The sequence below is a fragment of the Rhinichthys klamathensis genome, unplaced genomic scaffold (assembly GCF_029890125.1).
Source record: "Rhinichthys klamathensis goyatoka isolate OS25496 unplaced genomic scaffold, OSU_Roscu_1.1 h1tg000575l_1, whole genome shotgun sequence".
In the NCBI taxonomy this organism is placed as follows: domain Eukaryota; kingdom Metazoa; phylum Chordata; class Actinopteri; order Cypriniformes; family Leuciscidae; genus Rhinichthys; species Rhinichthys klamathensis.
This window is the reverse complement of record NW_026607039.1, coordinates 363,664-385,000: the sequence shown is the minus strand read 5'-3', so window position 1 is coordinate 385,000 and position 21,337 is coordinate 363,664. Positions and strand designations below refer to the sequence as shown.

Below are 21,337 nucleotides of genomic sequence, written 5' to 3'. Positions count from 1 at the left end.
TAAGCTAGATCAACATTAGAATAACATACTGACCATATTCTAACATTTCATCATGTTGAGCTAACGTTATATAACATTGATTTGTTTTATGTATATTTGCTCACCTGTCTAATAAAGCTGTCAAGTCGTGACTCGTGAAGCTCTGTCGAGTCCAAGTTAGTCGCGGACGCTAGTTCTCGGCATCGCAAAAACGCCACGCTGATATTGATCCTCATTTTAGTTCTCCTTGTTTGTCCCAAAGTCTGCTTGACATGGTCTATGTTTGAAAGAAACAAGAACTGCGTGCCGCTAAACGTTACGCACTACGCAGTTGTCCACGTCTGTTGCCATGGTTACGTCATGCCATGGCTATGGCAGTACGAACGGAAACTGAGGAAAGCGCGGATATTGCGTCGTTGACAGGCGACGTTTTTTTCTGGGACATCCACTTATTTAACATTGGAATTTCTCTGAAATAAAAAAATCTTTGGAGACTTTTGGGATATTGTAAGTACACAACTGCAGGAAACATATCACACTGTGCAAGTGAGTTTTGGATATTATATTACAAAAATTCTTACATGCTGTACCTTTAAGTCTCTTGTTTCTCATATGTTTCTCCAAAGGAAATGTTAAGTTCTCAAGACATTAAAGTGTGCAAAAGTCAAGTTCTCACAAGATCAAATGATCTGAGCTGCTATAAACATTACCTTTTATATAGCTCAGTTTATACTCTTACTTTCACTGACACTATTCACTCATTTCTCTCCATTTTTTTCTTTTGCACACTGCAAAAAATAATTTTTGTCTTGTTTCCAGTTCAAATATCAAACATTTCTTAAATCAAGAAGCATTTAGAGTGACATAAGTAATTATATATTTTAAGGTTATTAAGATGATTTTTCTTGTTTTCCATTTGAATTAAGATCATTTTTCTTACCCCATTGGCAGATCATTTTGCTTGTTTTAAGCAAAAACAAACTTAATTTAGATTTTTTTTACTCTCCAGAAAACAAGATATAATTTCTTATGTCATTTACTTATCTAGTAAATGCTTCTTGATTTAAGAAATTTTAGATTTTTGAACTGGAAACAAGACAAAAATACTAAGTATAGCATTTTTTGCAGTGTGTAGCCTGAGCGAAGGCACCAAACGGTGGGCGTTCTTTATAAACACGTCTACCAAAACATCCGCTGTCTGTTATGCACCTTCTTCCTGGTGTGTGTGTGTGTGTGTGTGTCGAGCTCAGCTGTTGCTGTGCCCTCCCAGATAGTGGGTGGCCGTCATCGTAAACGATGTCTGAAAATGCCTGTGTTTATTTGACCATCACAAATATTGTACGAGCTTGCCTCATTCGGTTAGGCTCTGAGCCAAGTGGTTTCTAATGAAAACCAGACATAAGGGCCAGTCTTGCAGAGACACATACCCTCCACTAGAGGACAATGCCAAACCATAACTATTGCTTTCAGATCCCGGCAGAAAGAAATCAGTCCCTTTTGTTCTCAACCGCACACAAAGATCACATCTGCCATTTTAACTTTAACCCCAGAGGAATGTTGGATACGTCAGGGAATAGTGTCAAATTCTAGTTTTCCGAGTTGTGCTTCCTATCCTAAGCCAGGGATTTTTCAGAAGTGTTAAAGTTCAGTGTGTGAATTTGTGCTCCAGATGAACGTGCACCAATGATTATTTCTAATAATCAGAGTAAGGCGTTTACATGACACATGCAAACCTCTTCACTCCTGTTTACATGTAATTTTATTTTTCTGGTTATTCACTAAGAACTGTGGTCCTTTTTACCACTATTATTTACACAGCCCAACGCACAGCACGAATGATCATCTCGCATACAGTAGACGTGTTACTGGCCACTGTTTTAAGCCGTTTAAAGATGTTTTTATGAACGTATAGTGGTTTTTTTTCAGTGATGCACCTAAAAATGTCTTCATTTCGATGTTTTCATCTTTTAATATACTGCATTATATTCATGTTGCACAATGTTGTCGGGTTTCTTCAGCACCCTAAAAATGTGACCCTTTCTTTACCGCTATGTTTACGAACCTGCACGTTTCTAGAGTGGAATAGATGTGATTTAAAGTGTTTACATGCCTGTTTATTGCAATTAAAATTGGTATACGGCACTTATTTTGCTACGATTATGAGCTTAATCACATCAATTTGATTAAAGGTGGGGGTGGGGGTGGGGGTGTGATGGCGCAATGGATAAGACACATGCCTTTGGTGTGAGAGACCTGGGTTCGAATCCACTGTGAGACACCAATGTGTCCCTGAGCAAGACACTTAACCCCTAGTTGCTCCAGAGGCGTGCGACCTCTGACATATATATAGCAATTGTAAGTCGCTTTGGATAAAAGCGTCAGCTAAATGAATAAATGTAAATGTAAAGTATTGTGTTTACATCAGAGCTGCACGATTCTGGGAAAATTGAGAATCATGATTTTTTTTGTTTCAAATAGAGATTCTCCCATTAATTCTGAACCGAAAACTAAGAAAAATAACCTAATTGCAAAATGTTAATTTCTGTAGTCTATTTAATGTTTAGTTAATCTGAATGAATTATTAAAAAAAAAATCAGTTTGGGTGAATGATTCAATGACTCTCTCATAAAGACTTAGCTTTTTTCAGTGCTGGATGAATCAAGTGTTTTCCGAACGAATCTCTTGAATGAATGATTCAATGACAAATATATTTTTAAAGGGATAGTTCACTTTGAAATAAATTTTTGATATGTTTTAGCTTACCTCAAGGGCATCCAAGATGTAGGTACTCGTAAATGTAAGTACACATTGATGGCCTAAGACACGAAACGAGTGGTTTGTGTGAGAAAACGAACAGTATTTATATATTTTTACCGCTTGTAACGCACAGACCGAAGCGCCCGCGCCCTCAGATCACTTGGACGTGGCTGTGTTTACAAGAGGTAAAAACGATATAAATACTGTTCGTTTTCTCACACAAACCGCTCGTTTCGTGTCTTAGGCCATCAATGTGTACTTACATTTACGAGTCATTAAATCATGTTTAATTTGGACTTCTCTGTGCATGCTCTTTGAGGTGGTGACCATAGACCTGCATTATATGACTGACAGACAAGAACGGTTTGACCTAAAAATATCAAAATTGAAACTACTGCGGAAACAAAGACACCTACATCTTGAATGCCTTTGAGGAAAGCTAAAACATACCAAAAATTAATTTCAAAGTAGTGAACTATCCCTTTAAGTCACTTGTCGCCACCTACTGGTGTAACGATGAAATTGATACAATCGTTAGTTGAAGCGTTAGAGCCGAATCGCTGTCATTTGTAAGATTGCATGGAACTATGTGAAAATAAGTTATTATTAATAAATAATCTGCCCCTATAATCATCATGTGTGTGAAAAGGCATCAAGGATGTAACTGTTGGTATATTTTACTTCAACTTTCAGCCCGAATTGGATCTATAAGTACAGTTTTCAAGAAGCATGTTTTTCCAATGCTTCCAGTCCAAATATCTAAAAATTCATAAATCAAGATGCATTTACTAAAGTAGTAAAATGCCATAAAATATTATTTTTTTGTTTTCTGGGGAAATGTGTCAAAATTAAGTGAGTCGTTGCTTAAAACAAGCTAAATATTCTGCCAGTGGGATAAGAAAAATATTTCTGTTTGAATGAAGATTATTTTTCTTATCCCATTGGCCGATCATTTTTGCTCTATTTAAGCAACAACTCACTTCATTTTGATTTATTTCCCCTGAAAACAAGACATAATATTTTATGGCATTTTACTCATCTAGTAAATGCATCTTGATTTAAGATTGTCTGGAAACAAGACAAAAATACTAAGTAAGAAAAGCATTTTTTGCAGTGTGAGTTGCATGTTTAGGGATGATAATAATCTTAGAGACTTGTTTTAAGCCTGTAAAGGATCCACCCAGAAAGCACTAGCAACCACAAAGCAATGACCCGTCAACCTCCAAATTTGCACAGGCATGCACTCACTGTCTTCAGGGCATAGTTAATTTAATTAATGGACGAGGTAATATTATCTGCATTTTGTCTACAGCGGCGTAAGATGATTTCCGGTGTTTGATCTTTTAACGTGCCTCAAAGAAGACCCGATATAATCAACCGTGAATATGATGTTTATCAGACATTCCTGATGGTATCCTGAATTCCTCTGTGATAAAGCAACACAATAGTCCCAAAGCCGAAGTCATGTTCACCCTCGGATCTGAGGTAATTCAATGGGGAAAAGGTTTTTGAATTGCAAAGCGTTCAACACCGTTCATCTCCCCGCAGGGCAAACAACAAAGCTCAGTGTAATCTGAGGAAACAAGCGTATATTGACACCGTGTTTTCCTGCGAAACAGATGGAAGACATCTTTCATGACGCATAGTTAGCCGTGTTAACACTGAGTCATTGTGTTGACTATCTTCATCACAAATAGCTTGGTCTGTATTTCTAAGGAAATGATTCAGTTCAGGCAGACCCCACCATGCTTTTCTTTTCTGGGAAATAATAACTATAAGAAAAAACACATGTGGATGGTGTCTGTTATAATAGCGAGGAGGGTTTTTCCTTAAACACACGATTCAAAAGACACATGATGTGCAGCACTTTTGGGATTTTCTCTTGATATTCCTTTGAATAATTGTTACTAGATCATTGTTGACGGCATGTATAAAATGAATGTAAATTGCAGCTCTTTGACATCTTATCAAATTTAAGACGTTTTTGAGATCTCTTCTACAACTTTTGAGGAGATGTGAGGTTTTCTCTAGAGAAAAGGCTGAAAGCAGACATTTCCATGTGCTCTTCATTTAATCTCATTGTAGCAGAACATTTTTTGATATTAACGAGATGTCATTTGTGTATTTTTCTTTCTTATATTATGACTACCATTCAAAAGTTTGGGGTCAGTATGATTTTTTCTTATTTTTTGAAAGAAGACTTTTATTCAGCAAGGACGCTTTAAATTGATCAAATTGGTCACAGTAAAGACATTTATAATGTTACAAAAGATTATATTTCAAATAAATGTTGTTCTTTAGAACTTTCTATTCATTAAAAAGACCAAAAATGTCACACAAAAATATAAAGCTGTTTTCAACACTGATAATAATAATTAATGTTCATATTAGAGTGATTTCTGAAGGATCATGTGACACCGAGAGTAATGATGCTGAAAATTCAGCTTTAATCACAGGAATAATTTACATTTTTCAAACAGAAAACTGCTATTTTAAATTACAATAATATTACTCTTTTTTTTCTTTTCTTTTTTTTTACTGTATTTTTGATTAAATAAATGCAGCCCAGGTGAGCATAAGAGACTTCTTTCAAAATCATTAATAAACCTTACCGACCCCAAACTTTGTATATGCATTATTGTGTGTGTTTAGACATGCATGAGCATAAACACAGCAAGCACATGCTCTTCTGAGGACATGTAGTGTCCACTTACCCTGAGGTTCGTCACCAAGGAACATTACGACCGAGTGATTGATTAATGTGTGCAACTGTGTCTGTGAGAATGCATGATGTGTTTGTTTGATTGTCTTTGGGTTAGTTAGTTTTGTGTCCTTACACTATGGTGGAGGAGAGCATCTTATGTTTTCCAGGGTAAGGAGGTGTCCTCATCTTCAGCTGTCCGTTCTGAGGGTAAGGTGGAGGCCGGTGGGTTTTATTTGAGTTAGTGCACACTACTGGAACTACTGGGGGTCTGTGGTTTTCCAGTTGCCCTTTCCTTGCCGTTCGGTGTGGTAGACAGTTTCCATTGAGCGTCCTTTGAGTCCTTTGAGTCTCTAAGGTTTGTTTCACAACTCTTCTGCCTTTATCCTCAACAGTAACGGGTCTCTGTTCAGGAGAGGACAGGCTTGTGTGGTTTCTCATTGGCGAAGGACTGTTATTGTGAACTAAATCCACAGGGCTGTGTGCGAGGGAAGAGTCGGAAGTCGTGTCCTCTTCACCATTCGAATAGTGGATCAACGCCACAACATCAGTCCGACTGCTTCTGGTGGCATCTTGGGAGAGTCCATTGGATGGACTTGTTTCTTCTTCATCAAGGTCAATGTGGGACGTCAGAACATCGATCTGTTGGACGACCTTCACAGACACAATCAAAAACAAAGTTAAAAGATTAGTGTGCTTAAAAATAAAAAGCAACTTTATGCTGTACAGAATAGATGCTGTTTTGCACGTCAGAGGTTGTCAAGCTCCAAAAAGGACAACAAATCACTTCTGTAGTCATTTAATAATTTTTCACTGGAATTATTATTCTTCTCTGCCAATGCGTTTATATTTACATATTAACATGGTGCATTGAAATGTGTTGCACCAACTATGACGCCAATGGTTTTTGCAATCATATTGAGTTATTATAGTTGACAAAACCGAAACAAAATTGTAAACTGAAACAAAAATAAAACTAACATAACTTAGAAAACCTCAAAATAAACTAAAGTTGTCATGATTACATCTACAAAATTATTTTAAGTTTCAAAACAAGTTTCCCACACACTTCTAAAGCCCATCTGTCATTAATCAATCATAATCCCGCCCCTAAACACACAACAAAAAAGCACTTATGTAGTCATTTATTAATTTTTTACTGGAAATATTCACTGGATTTCTTCTTCTCTGCCACTGCGTTCACATTCACACATTCAAAAATGGTGCATTGAAATGTGTTGCACCAAGTATGACGCCAATGGTTTTTGCAATCATATTGAGTTATTATAGGTAACAAAACCGAAACAAAATTGTAAACTGAAACAAAAATATAACTAACATAACTTAGAAAACCTCAAAATAAACTAAAATTGTCATGATTACATCTACAAAATCATTGTAGGTTTCAAAACAAGTTTCCCACACACTTCTAAAGCCCATCTGTCATTAATCAATCATAATCCCACCCCTAAACGCACAACAAAAAGGCACTTCTGTAGTCATTTATTAATTTTTTACTGGAAATATTCACTGGATTTCTTCTTCTCTGCCACTGCGTTCACATTCACACATTTAAAATGGTGCATTGAAATGTGTTGCACCAAGTATGACGCCAATCGTTTTTGCAATCATATTGAGTTATTATAGGTAACAAAACCGAAACAAAATTGTAAACTGGAACAAAAATATAACTAACATAACTTAGAAAACCTCAAAATAAACTAAAATTGTCATGATTACATCTACAAAATCATTGTAGGTTTCAAAACAAGTTTCCCAGACACTTCTAAAGCCCATCTGTCATTAATCAATCATAATCCCACCCCTAAACGCACAACAAAAAGGCACTTCTGTAGTCATTTATTAATTTTTTACTGGAAATATTCACAGAATTTCTTCTTCTCTGCCACTGCGTTCACATTCACACATTCAAAAATGGTGCATTGAAATGTGTTGCACCAAGTATGACGCCAATCGTTTTTGCAATCATATTGAGTTATTATAGGTAACAAAACCGAAACAAAATTGTAAACTGGAACAAAAATATAACTAACATAACTTAGAAAACCTCAAAATAAACTAAAATTGTCATGATTACATCTACAAAATCATTGTAGGTTTCAAAACAAGTTTCCCACACACTTCTAAAGCCCATCTGTCATTAATCAATCATAATCCCGCCCCTAAACGCACAACAAAAAGGCACTTCTGTAGTCATTTATTAATTTTTTACTGGAAATATTCACTGGATTTCTTCTTCTCTGCCACTGCGTTCACATTCACACATTTAAAATGGTGCATTGAAATGTGTTGCACCAAGTATGACGCCAATTGTTTTTGCAATCATATTGAGTTATTATAGGTAACAAAACCGAAACAAAATTGTAAACTGGAACAAAAATATAACTAACATAACTTAGAAAACCTCAAAATAAACTAAAATTGTCATGATTACATCTACAAAATCATTGTAGGTTTCAAAACAAGTTTCCCACACACTTCTAAAGCCCATCTGTCATTAATCAATCATAATCCCACCCCTAAACGCACAACAAAAAGGCACTTCTGTAGTCATTTATTAATTTTTTACTGGAAATATTCACTGGATTTCTTCTTCTCTGCCACTGCGTTCACATTCACACATTCAAACATGGTGCATTGAAATGTGTTGCACCAAGTATGACGCCAATGGTTTTTGCAATCATATTGAGTTATTATAGGTAACAAAACCGAAACAAAATTGTAAACTGAAACAAAAATATAACTAACATAACTTAGAAAACCTCAAAATAAACTAAAATTGTCATGATTACATCTACAAAATCATTGTAGGTTTCAAAACAAGTTTCCCACACACTTCTAAAGCCCATCTGTCATTAATCAATCATAATCCCGCCCCTAAACGCACGTCATTGGCTGAGTCAGAAATTCACATGTCATGCCTCTCAAACAAACCAATCAGTGCTTTAAAAAAACGTCTCGGTACTTTAATGCCTCTGCTCTGAACATTAACCTGCAATGATATAGAAAATATAGAACAATCGTCTTTCCCCTTTGAAGTTTGTTCACATGTCATCATCAGGTAAAGATGTCATAACATAACTTTTTTGGATTCCTACTTTGTGATGCATTAATCTACTGACTTTCTTTCCGGCTGCAGTCATTTACATCTTATGGGAGTCTTGATGCATCCATTGAAACATGTCTAAATAATTCAATTAATGTTTTACGTCCTGCACAGTCCATTATTGCTAATGTCAATCTGCACGTATTAAGCTATCTCTAGGTATTGATTTTAATATTCTGTTCTCTTTTAACAGGCCTTTGTGATGGGCTTAAGAACTGGCCACTTCCCATCCAGAAAATACAATATTCCTCTATACAATCAGCTCTCAGTGGAACATTTCCAGCTCTGCTGAATATAATTGACCGTTCATTTTTTGGCAGATGTGTGTTTTGGCTTCTGAAGGCTTTCAGATGATGTTTAGTTTTGCTGTTTTTTCAGAATAGGTTTATTACAAAGATGTTTGCTAAGAACACACAGATAATATATTTCCACTGGTTAAACAGAATGAAGGTTTTGATCTTATCCAGTCTCTATGCTTATTAAAATCCCATCTCAAATATGTTAAACCCAAAATCAGTGACAGATCTTGTTATATGAATGTTTCCTCATGTAGAAAACTCATTATAAAGAGTAGCCGGTCACCAACAGCATGTCATTTCACTGTTTGTCGTTCCAAACTTATGACTTCAGTGGAACAGAAGATATTCTGAGAAATGTCCGTTTTTTGGGGGTAAATACAATGTAAGTCAATGGGGTCCAATGTTGTTTGGTTCTCAATGTTCTTCAAATAATCTTCTTTTATGTTCCACAGGGGAAGGTCAGTCATACGGGGTTTGGAACATGTGAGTAAAATAAAATAATTTTAATTTTGGGTGAAGTATCGATTTAAGAAAAATTGCATGCAACCATTTTTCTATATATTCTAATAATTTAAGTATTCATTACTTCAACGAGCTCATTGTTTCTGCCTTAAATTAATACATTGTTTACATGAATACATTATTAGCTAACTGTGTGATTTGTATATGTACATTCCTGAAATACATAACTTTATCTGTAACTCTGATAACAGATCACTCTAAATTGTATTTAGACTCATGCATTTTTTTGTAAAGTTGCTTTGAAACAAAATGTATTGTAAAAAATGTGAAATTAATTGAATTGAATGAGTAAATAACAGAATTTTGGGTGAACAATCCCAAATTTTTGAACATTATTCTCTCTATTTATTATTCCATCATCCTCACCTCTTTCATCTCCAACTGGACCTGTTTGAGACCACCCAGCACTTCCTCGAGCTCATTGACCACTTGTTTGATCTGTTCCCGTACTGTTCCCTGGCTCTTCCTCTGGTTGCCATGGTTTTCCAGACCTACGCATCCCTGATCCGTCCTTATTTCCCTCTTCGACCCGTTCACCTGCAGCCTCGAGCGCCCCAACTTGCTGGAGGGCACCTCGGTTGGGAAAAAAGCGGAGTTTTCCCCATTACTGTGTGGTTTTCCAGGACTTGATTGTCTGCTGATCCCAGGGCTGTTAAGCGTGTGTTGCTCTCCGTGATGCCGGAAAGACACCCGTCTCCTTGTGCAATGTCCGTTATATCCGTGGACGTCATCCCACTCCCGCTGATGTTGATCCGACGAGAAGTACCGTTGACCTCTGACCTTTAAAACATGGCCCCCATTAAAGGGATGGAGCAACTCCGGGTAATACCAACGCTGAACGCATCCACATTCCCGCCGGATCTCCCGAACGCACGGAGAATCCCACCTGGGCGTTCGTACATCCACCCAGGAATAGCATGGATGTTGTATTTCCCTGTCATAAACTTGCCGTGGCGCTCCGTCTATCCCCAACTCCTTCGGGAACGGGGCTATTCCCGACTCCATACGCACACATGATCCATCAACGGGGCCCGGTGTGCGTCGGACTCCCTGCTCCAGGCAAAAGTGGCAGGAATGAGTTTGAAATCTCGCATTCGTGTTCTCCGAGTGCATTCCAGTCCCAAATCCGACTTAGAAAACAACTGGTTCTCTCTCCATCCACGGCGTCTGTTTTTCTCATCTGCGTCTCACTGCGTTTTACAGTCTCTCTCTCGCTTTCTTTCTCCCGCACTTCCCCTCTCCAACTTTTTGTCTCTCACCTCCCCCTTCCTTCCTCCTGGTGCTTTTTCTAACTTACTCTTGTTTTCCCAATGTTCTCTCGTTCTTCCCGAACGCAGCTTGTTGCCCTTTTCTCTACTGGTGGGCCTCTTTTCTTTCCTTCCCTCCTTCCCTCCCTCCTTTTTTTTCTCCAACTCTCCTTCTCCTGAAGTCTTTCACCTCTCTCTACACGTTTTTTTTTTCACCACTGCGTAAAAAAATTCCCTTCTCAGACTCAACTCACCCTTTTCCCAAACTCCAAACACTTCCTTCCTACACCTTCTCGGTCTCTCTCTCCCGGGGTTGGGGCTCGTAAAGCGTTGACAGACGCAGCGGCTCCATGTGATTCCCGATCTTTCCCTCAGATCTTGCCACTCGGCAATTAAACACAGCCAGGAGTCCACACCGCCGAGAGAGAGAGAGAGAGAGACAGAGAGAGAGACAGAGAGAGAGAGACAGGAGGAGGTGGGGTTTCATTCGTTGGTGAAATAGACAGGATCTAACATGAGCCAGAGACCAAGAGAAGTGGGGAGGGGAGAGAGAGAGGGAGAGGGAGAGAGAGAGAGAGGGAGAGACAGAGAGAGACAGAGAGAGAGAGAGAGAGAGAGAGAGAGACAGAGAGAGAGAGAAAGAGAGAGAGAGACAGAGAGAGAGAGAAAGAGAGAGAGAGAGAGAGAGGGAGAGACAGAGACAGAGAGAGAGAGAGAAGACACTGATCAGCCACTCTAAAGATGAGCTCCTGAAAAATTATAAAAGAATGAACCAAAGAATGAGACAGAGAGTGAGATAACGACAACAAACAAGAAAAAACAACAGAAGAACAACTTGGACTCGGGTAAAGACCAATTTTTTTACTAGAAAATACATTTTAATACAAGAAAGAAGACTTGAACCTGTGGACTAGCATCTGGCTACTGAGTCTCCACTCTAACAGCTAACTGGAGTTTTCCCTCCAAAACGTGAAAGGCTTTCTTAAAGGAACTACAGCTGAAAAACTTCACAAAACTTCTGATATTCAGTTACTAAACAGAGAGATGAGCTTTATCTGGCAAAAATCTTAAACAAAATCTGTATATTCTGAATTATTCTAGTAAAATCTCTCATTATTACAAGCTAAAAGCTAAGTTAGCTGCAGTCTTGGCTCAGTGCCCAGCCCGATCACCATGGCAACCCTGGCGCACACAGAGTGCAGGGGGGAGGTGCTTTACCCAGAGAAGTGCAGAAGTGTACAGGCCAGAAAAAAACACAAAGAGAAAACTCTCAGAGACAACCCTGATCTTCTTTATGCGGACTACATTCAACTTAATGGGAGAAGAATCAAGAACAACCTTATCTTCTACACCAGTTTGATAACAGCATGGAAATCAGCCATCTGTGAGGAATTCAAGAACATTTTTAAAGAAGGAATCGGTCGAGGTGGAAGATTAACTATATGCAAAGATGAAATGCTTGACACAGACAACCCAATTCTCACCATAACCTACTACACTAAAGGCACCTTCCTTCTGCAAGGCAATGAGGCAAGCCTGAACTCATTCGAGGAGATCTTCCCCCGGCTGAAGGCCAGAGTAGAGGAGGAGAGAGACGAGCCTCATGCAAACAGCACAGACTCTGAGGAGGAAGGCCCAGCGATTCTTTCACCTGCACCATCAGACCGGCGACTGAGAGACAGTTTAGCTCTGCTGGAACTGGACTTCACTGAATTTAGAGAACACACTCAAGTCAAACTCTCAGACACACGCAACACAAACATTTACATCCAAGAGCTCAAAGATGAGCTCAAACAGCTAAAGAAAGACACCAACTCCTCCATCACTGAACTCAACAGAGCTCTCGGAGAACTGCAAGGAGAAAACCAAACTCTCCGCGTACAGATGCGCAAGCTAAAGGAGGACAACGAGAGAAAAGAAGAGAGCTTCTCCAGACAACTGCAAGAAATGAGAGAGCAGTTACAGAAAAACACAGAAGACAACACACATCACTACAGTACAGCTCCTACTACAGACTACACAAACACAGACAGCGAGCCTGCCACAAACACACAGACACCTGCAGACACACAACCCCCCCCTGCCCCCCCTCCAGAACCTGATCCAGATATTCTCCTCCTCATGGACTCTAATGGGAAGTTCTTGGACCCACAGAAACTCTTCCCACATCAGAAAGTCTCTGCAAAACGATGCAGCACAACTGGCCACGCCCACCAGATCATCAGAGACTTCCCAGGACAGCCCTCATGTGTCATAATCCACACTGGGACCAATGACCTCCACTCGCTGCGGAACAACACTGCGGATGCTGTCAGGAAAATGGCCGAAATCACCAGCAAAAAGTTCCCAGAATCCCGAATTATAATCTCCACACTTCTCCCAAGACATGACACACCACCACACATCATCCACAACATTAACACTGAAATTTCCCGTAGATGTTCTACACTTCCAAACGTGCACCTGGTCCACCACCACCACATCGGCCTCCACCACCTGTACGACGGACTCCACCTGCACAGAGATGCAGTGCGCACTTTTGCAAGGGCCCTTAAAGATGCAGCCCTGGGCCGCACCCCGTCGTCACCGAGACATCTGCTACCGACTCCAGAACACTACCGGCCCATTCACCCCTACATGCCCAGACACACCCCCCCGACCCCGATGAGGAATCACCCCTACATGCCCAGACACACCCCCCCGCCCCCGATGAGGAGAGACATCAGCTGGACAAGCATCCCACATCATCCACCACGTCCACACCCACCTATGGCTCACTACACACCTGCAAATCTGCAGTCACCAACTCCACGTTCACCTGCCGGCCATCAAACCCCCGTCAGGAAGAAGAAACCAAACCCCCCCCCACACCCAGAGAAATCCCCCCACCCGAGAGCACAAAGCTACGCTGAAGCTTTAGCCCGGCCTCCCGCTCCACCCTCCACCTCCACACCTGCCAGCGAACTGAGCCAGATCAGAGAGATGCTGCACACACTGTGCAACCAGCTCCTGAACAGATAAGAACACACACAGTGCTCTACTAAAAAAAAAAAAAAAAAAAAAAAAACACTATATACTGTATGTGTATGTATGTATGCATCTATATATATTTATATATATATGTAATTTTGCACTAATGTAAATTGTTTGCCATGTACATTTCCACATGTACTTCACATTATCTTCTCTCTGTCTCACCAAATAGGTCTATCTTTTAGAATTCGAATGCGTTCATTTCAAATAAGTTGCTGGAATATTCAGGGTCTTCACTCTTCAACGTTTGGTTCTAAAAGTACAGACCCAGAATTTCTAAAACATATCGAAGATGTTGACATCATAATCCTCACTGAAACCTGGTGTCGAAATGATGCGCTCACCTACTGTCCCTCAGGCTACTATGAAGTGATTGTGCCCTCAGTCAAAATAAGTACAGTCCACCGTGGACGAGACTCGGGAGGAATTCTAGTGTGGTACAGGGAGCATCTGGCCAAACACATTTCAACTATCTCAGTTGGAAAATTTCATTGCTGGTTAAAAATAAACCAAATTGGCATTTCTACTAGAGACACATATCTCTGTGCCATCTACATTCCCCCAGCGGAATCCCCTTACCATGAGGAGGAATACCTCAACAACATCCACACAGAAATCAGCCATTTCCAGGCCCAGGGGAATGTGCTGCTGTGTGGAGACTTTAATGCAAGAACTGGATCTGAACCCGATGACATAGATCCAAAGGGTAATGAATATGTCTTTGGCCAAAACCCCCCAAGTATCACAAGAAAACTTCCCCCGAGAAACAACCTTGACCAGATAGTGAATAAAACCGGTAGAGAGTTAGTGCAGCTCTGCCGGGCCTCAGGCCTGTACATCCTGAACGGCAGGATCCGAGGGGACTCTTTAGGGAGGTTCACGTGTTGTTCAGGTCTTGGAGCTAGTGTAGTCGACTATGCCATCACTGACATGGACCCATCCTCCTTCAATGCATTCACTGTCAAACAACAAACTCCGCTTTCTGACCATAACCAAACTAACATCTATATCAAAACACATCACACACCAGAACAAAACCGACTGGAAACCTGCCGAATGTATCAGGTCCAGCAGAGGTACAGATGGGCTACGGACAGCGCAGACAAGTTTGTCCAAGCCCTCAGTTCTGAAGAAATAAAAAATCTAATAAATACATTTATTAATAAGAAATTCGAAACAACTAAAGATGGTGTTAATTCGGCTACAAATGAAATCAATAACATATTTAAAAAAGCAGCACAGAAAAGTGAATTGAAAAAGAAAGGCAAAAAATACACTAAAAATACTCCAAAAGATGCAAAATGGTTTGACTCAGACTGCAAAACATTAAGAAAACAACTTAGAAAATTATCAAATCTGAAACATAAAGAACCAAACAACACTGACATAAGAACTGAATACTTTTCAAAACTAAAAATATATAAAGACAAAATTAGAGCAAAGAAGCAACACCATCTGACCAAAAGTATACAAGAATTAGAAAATTCAATAAATCATAATCAGTTCTGGGATATGTGGAATAATCTGAGCACGGCAAAACCACAAGACCTACCAATACAAGACGGAGAAATTTGGACAAATCATTTTGAAAACTTATATAAAGAAATCCCATCAAACCAACTCAATGATAATTATAATCTGACCAAACAAAATCTACAAACCTATGAAGAGACAATTAAAAATAATCAAAATCCACTTGACTTCCCAATTACACATGAAGAATTGGCAAACAAACTCAAAAGCCAAAAAGGTAATAAATCTTGTGGTCCTGACAGCATTCTAGGAGAGATGCTGAAACACAGCACACCGGAGCTGCAGGCGGCGCTGCTCAAACTGTTCAACATCGTACTCAGTTCAGGCTGTTTTCCTGACATCTGGAGCCAAGGACTCATTACCCCAATCCATAAGAGTGGAAATAAATTGGATCCTAATAATTTCAGAGGCATTTGTGTGAGCAGTAATCTGGGGAAGTTATTTAGCAGTATTTTAAACAATAGAATTGTAAGCTTCCTTAACGAACACAATGTCCTGAGCTCGAGTCAGATTGGCTTCGTTCCAAATCACAGAACTACCGACCACATTTACACCCTACACACCCTAATCGATAAACACGTAAAACAGACCAAAAATGGAAAAATATTTGCATGCTTTGTCGATTTCAAAAAAGCATTTGATTCTATTTGGCACAACGGATTATATTATAAACTTTTACAAAGTGGTGTAGGGGGTAAAGTCTATGACATTATAAAATCAATGTATTCGAACAACAAATGTGCAATACGAATTGGCAACAAACATACAGAATTCTTCACCCAGAAAAGAGGAGTGCGGCAGGGCTGTAGCCTGAGTCCAACGCTGTTCAACATCTACATTAATGAGCTAGCGGTGCAGCTGGAGCAGTCTACAGGCCCTGGACTCACTCTACGGGACAGGAGCATCAAGCTCTTGCTGTACGCAGACGACCTGGTGCTGCTGTCACCCACTGCACAGGGACTACAGCAGCACCTGGACCTGCTGCACAACTACTGCCAGAACTGGGCCCTGGCAGTCAACCTCACAAAGACCAACATTATGGTCTTTCAGAAGAAGCCCAGATGTCAGGAACACAGATACCAGTTCAGTCTAGGCAGCACCGGCCTAGAGCACACGATGCAGTACACTTACCTCGGCCTGGTCATCACTGCATCGGGGAGTTTCAGTATGGCAGTGAATGCTCTCAAAGATAAAGCTCGAAGAGCTCTATATGCAATTAAGAAGAAATTCCAAAACACTGAATTACCGATTCCAATCTGGTGTAAAATCTTTGATAGTGTAATCCAGCCCATTGCGCTGTATGGAAGTGAGGTTTGGGGTCCACTCAGTGATCAGAGCTACACTAGATGGGACAGACATCCAACAGAAGCCCTACACACAGAATTCTGCAAGATGATACTAAAACTACAAAGAAAAACACCCAATAATGCATGTAGGGCAGAATTAGGCCGATTCCCATCGATGATTGATATACAAAAAAGATCCCTCAAATTCTGGATGCATCTAAAATCAAGTCCCACAGAATCGCTACATTTTAAAGCATTACAAACCCAAGAACTGAACCCCGAAAAGAGTCTCCTCAGTCAGCTGGTCCTGAGACTCACTAACCCGACTAACCCTACTAACACTAACCAGTCTCAGACCAGCACTGCTCCTCACACACACATCAGAATAAACCAAATTATCAAACAGTCTAAAAATACATATCTGGAACATTGGGATCAGGAAACCAAAACACAAAGTAAATTACAATTCTATCGAAATCTGAAATCAAATTATGAAATGGAAGAATATCTCCAGAGTGTGAGAGACACAAAGCAGAGACGGATCCTGAGCAAGTACAGGCTGAGTGAACACAGTCTAGCCATCGAGACCGGCAGACACAGAAAGAGCTGGTTACCCCGAGAGCAAAGGGTGTGTGTTCAGTGTAGGACAGGAGAGATCGAGACAGAGACACACTTCCTCCTTCACTGTCACAGATACAGCTCAGTCAGAGACCTCTACTTCAATAAAATTAATAACTTAATACAGGGCTTTACAGCCATGACTGAAGTAGAACAGATAAAGATCTTACTAGGAGAGGGACAGACCGCAACACTGGCTGCCAGATACGTGTGTGTGTGCCACAGCCTGAGAGACAGCAGGTGAATGTGTGTGTGTGTGTGTGTGTGTGTGTGTGTGTGTGTGTGTGTGTGTGTGTGTGTGTGTGTGTGTGTGTGTGTGTGTGTGTGTGTGTGTGTGTGTGTGTGTGTGTGTGTGTGTGTGTGTGTGTGACCTCAGGGTGTTTCCCTACTGCCCACCACAGTGACTTCAGTAATGTGTGTGTGTGTTTATGTATGTTAAAACACTGTGGTATCAAAATGTTCACAGATATTCTAATCTGTTACACTGTTCACTTGTACAATTAATTTAATTTGTACATTTAAATTTAATTTATGTTATAATATTCAAGTATGTTGATGTCTTTATAATTTTCCTATGTATTCCAAGCTTTGGCAATATTGTCATATATACAGTCATGCCAATAAAGCAATTTGAATTGAATTGAATTGAATTGAGAGAGAGAGAGAGAGAGAGAGAGAGAGAGAGAGAGAGAGAGAGAGAGAGAGAGAGAGAGAGAGAGAGAGAGAGAGAGAGAGAGAGAGAGAGAGAGAGAGAGAGAGAGAGAGAGAGAGACGCTCGGCACCAGAAAAGGGGATTTTCGGCATAACTCGATTCCCACAAGCCCACGTGAGTCTGAGAATCGAATGCGCGTTCGCCGTCGCATTTGTTTATGTGAGTCAGCTGAGAAACTGGCACTGTTTGTCATGATTCACGTCTTGTGACACATTTAATGAACAACACACCACAACACTGTTTATAAATCCCTCACATTTCACTAAATTCCCTTATTTATTTACTTGGAAGTAAACACTTTTTAGTTTTGTTTTTTCCACTGGAGAGAAAAACCACCGCTGATGACACCTACTGTATTATCTTCTTTCTCCCAGGCATCAGCGGAAAAGAAAAACCAAGACTCTTGGGAGAAAGAAAAAGAAATCTCACGTTTCACATGTTTTAAAGCAGCACTAGGTTACTTTTCAACCTTCATAATATATTTCCAAGTCTCTTGTGATGGTGCATCGACTTACAATAGGTTGAATGACACGTCTGCCATAGCCTGACGGGGTCTGTAGCGTTTTTAATCGTACTTTTAAACTTCGGGTTTCGGGTAGTAACCGGCGAACAAAGAGAACTACAAAATTCGACTGCTTTACGGCATATACGTCACTTCCACCACCACCCCCACTTCCTTAAAATCGGACTTGCGAGCCAAATGTTATAGTTATGGCCCAAGCAGCACAGAAAAACAAGAAAGCAAAGGTTTTATCGGAGCAAAGCAAAAAGAGAAAAAGAGAAAGTGATCGCGTTACAGGGCAGAACGAGGATCAACATTGGGCCAGCATTTTCTCGCTGGCGTGAGCTGAAGGAGGAGGGGTGCCCGACCGATGCGGACTTGGCAAAAAATAAAAAAAAAAATCAAATGAAAGCCTGTGTCTAAACGGCGTGCACAAGTTTGGTAGGGGCTACATTCTTGCAAGTAAATATATAAGATGTACAAAATCATATTTTAGGATACCTAACATGTCTGTGATATTTGTTTATTTGTCTTGCCTCAAGCTATAATGCAAATCAATTTGTAAAATTTGCAGATTAATTTATGGTAGCTTGATATTATAATATTGACGATATATGGTTATTATCTACCACTCAAACATTGCATTGAAGTATAGATCCAGTAAAACGGTAACCAATAGACTAGGCTACTATAATGACGCTGGCTTGTAAACGTGATCATCGCGATCATTTGTCGTTAGAAAAAAATAAAACCCATGAAATTAAATTCATATGACATGCTGAAATATATGCCACTGTACCTGGGATGAAGACATTTCAGACAAGACGCAAGCAGAACACCTGCATGTGACCTCCTCCTACAGTGTTCAGGGCTATCATGGTTGTCAACAATTGCACGTGCATGTAGGATGACAGAGTTTACGACAGTAGTAGAGGACAATACTGTTTCCCAACTGTAGGGGGAGCCCACCCCGAGAGCAAAAGTTCCCTGGTGTTACTTTAAGAGAGATCTTAACAAATGTCTTAAACTGTCCTCCTGAGACACACAACCAAATGCATGATGTTTGCTTGTCATGAAAGTATTAGTTCACCTGTGAAAATCCAGCTTTTAATGTTGTTTATGTGTCTATGTGGTGTTTTTAATACGCTTTCAGACAAACCATGTGTAAATTCATAAGTCGACAGCATTGCTGAGTATTTTCTGCTTAAAACAAAAGACAGACTCAAAAACACGGTTTGAAATCACTGGTGTTTCTGACGTCACAAACGACCTTGTAACCAATCAGATCAACGTGTGATCGTCAACCAGTGGATCTCTGAGCTGAGTGAGTGAGTGGAGGCGGGGCTCATTTGCATATTCATAGAACCGCGCATACTAAATTAGGCTTTTTTTTTTTTTTAAAGGAAAAAAGTTTAAATAAGTCATTTTGGTGATCAAAGATGAATTTTAAGGGATACAATGATTGACTTCAGGGCGACTTTAAACTTATTTAACTTGATCTGAGATTCTCTTTACATTAGTTTTATAGTGTGTGCTGACAACTCTAAGCTTATTTGTGCCTGTTTTTATTTCAGGAGAAACATCCGAGGGAAAGTTGAGACTATAAAACGTGAACTTAACGTCTCCTGAGCCACGAAAGAGCAGCATCTGATCAGACGCATGAGCTGTTCCTCTGCTCGTCCGAGCGCAGGTACATCATTTCTCCTCAGAAACGAGCGGATTCCTTTTTGCTGACGTTGGTTTGGAAACAATAAACTGTGAAAGCCACAGAGATGAATCCGAGCAGTTTTGAGCTGCCGTCTCAACCGCGTCAGCATTTCTCCACATTCCTGGATTGTCACATTCATTGTCTAAACTTGAAACGGCTTAGTTGAATGAATATGACGTGAAAAATCAATCAAAATCACTGCAAGTCCCAGTCAACATGTGCACAGGACTGGAATGTAATGTTCATTTGAAATTACAGAACAACCCAAATTAATCATTTGGAAAATAAAACCCCCTGAATGTATTTTTGAAAACGGTTCCTTCAGGACTTTAAAACTCATAGAGCTTCACATGTGATTTATTTAAACCGTCTAGTATCAGGACATATTTTCAATACAAGACAAGCAGAGATCTGATAAAAGTAAAGCATGTAATAGGCATGTAAAATCCTGTAGGCATTCGAGTTCACCCAGTAGGGTCTCATTTGATCCCATTACGATCATTTTAAATGGTGTGCAAGGTTGAATTCTGATAGGAATCCTGTGCATATTGCTTTAAGACCCCTGTAGGGACTTCAGGATGGTTGTAGAAACGCATATCAGACCTGACAGATTTACTGTGTGTGAGTGCGTCTGTGTGTGTGCGTGCACGTGTGTGTCTGTGTGTGTGTGTTTGTGTGTGTGAGAGTGAGTGTGTGTGTGTCTGTGTCTGTGTCTGTGAGTGAGTGAGTGAGTGAGTGAGTGTTTGTGTGTGTGTGTGTGTGTGTCTGCGTGTGTGAGTGAGTGAGTACGTGTGTGTGTGTGTCTTTGTCTGTCTGTCTGTGAGTGAGTGAGTGAGTGAGTGAGTGAGTGAGTGAGTGAGTGAGTGAGTGAGTGTGTGTGTGTGTGTGTCTGCGTGTGTGAGTGAGTGAGTGCGTGTGTGTCTCTGTCTGTGTGTGTGTTTGTTTGTGTGAGTGAGTGAGTGAGTTAGTGTGTGTGTGTGTAGATTTCACCATCATTGTCTGAATAGAATTTCCAAAAATATACTCAAAAGAATGAAAAGAATTTCTTTATAAGCTCATAATAACATCTTAAATGAGCAGCGCACCCAAAATTGAACGTTTTTCATCATTCACCCTCATGAAGGTTATGGTGAAAATTTGCAAAACGTGTTTCAAACTGTTCTTTTTCCGTCCTACAAAAGCACACAGTGACCAGCAGCTGCACGCTGCAAAAAAATTATATATTTATATAGCATATTAGAATGATTATAAAATATATATTCCAAGCCTTCGGAAGCCATATGATTGCTTTGTGTGAAGAAAAAACCTAATTT

At 39.9% G+C, this 21,337-nt stretch overlaps 1 protein-coding gene across 1 annotated transcript in view; it reads right to left on the bottom strand.

Annotated features, from left to right (window-relative positions):
• si:ch211-178n15.1 (uncharacterized) overlaps positions 1–10,498 on the bottom strand; it is a 23,102-nt gene extending 12,604 nt beyond the window's left edge. The window contains exons 1-2 of the mRNA XM_056239958.1: positions 9,752–10,498; positions 5,574–6,091 (exon numbers count right to left, since the gene is read on the bottom strand). Coding sequence (XP_056095933.1) covers positions 5,574–6,091; positions 9,752–10,498 — 1,265 coding nt within the window. The remainder of the gene's footprint in view (positions 1–5,573; positions 6,092–9,751) is intronic.
• Positions 10,499–21,337: the final 10,839 nt, after the last annotated feature.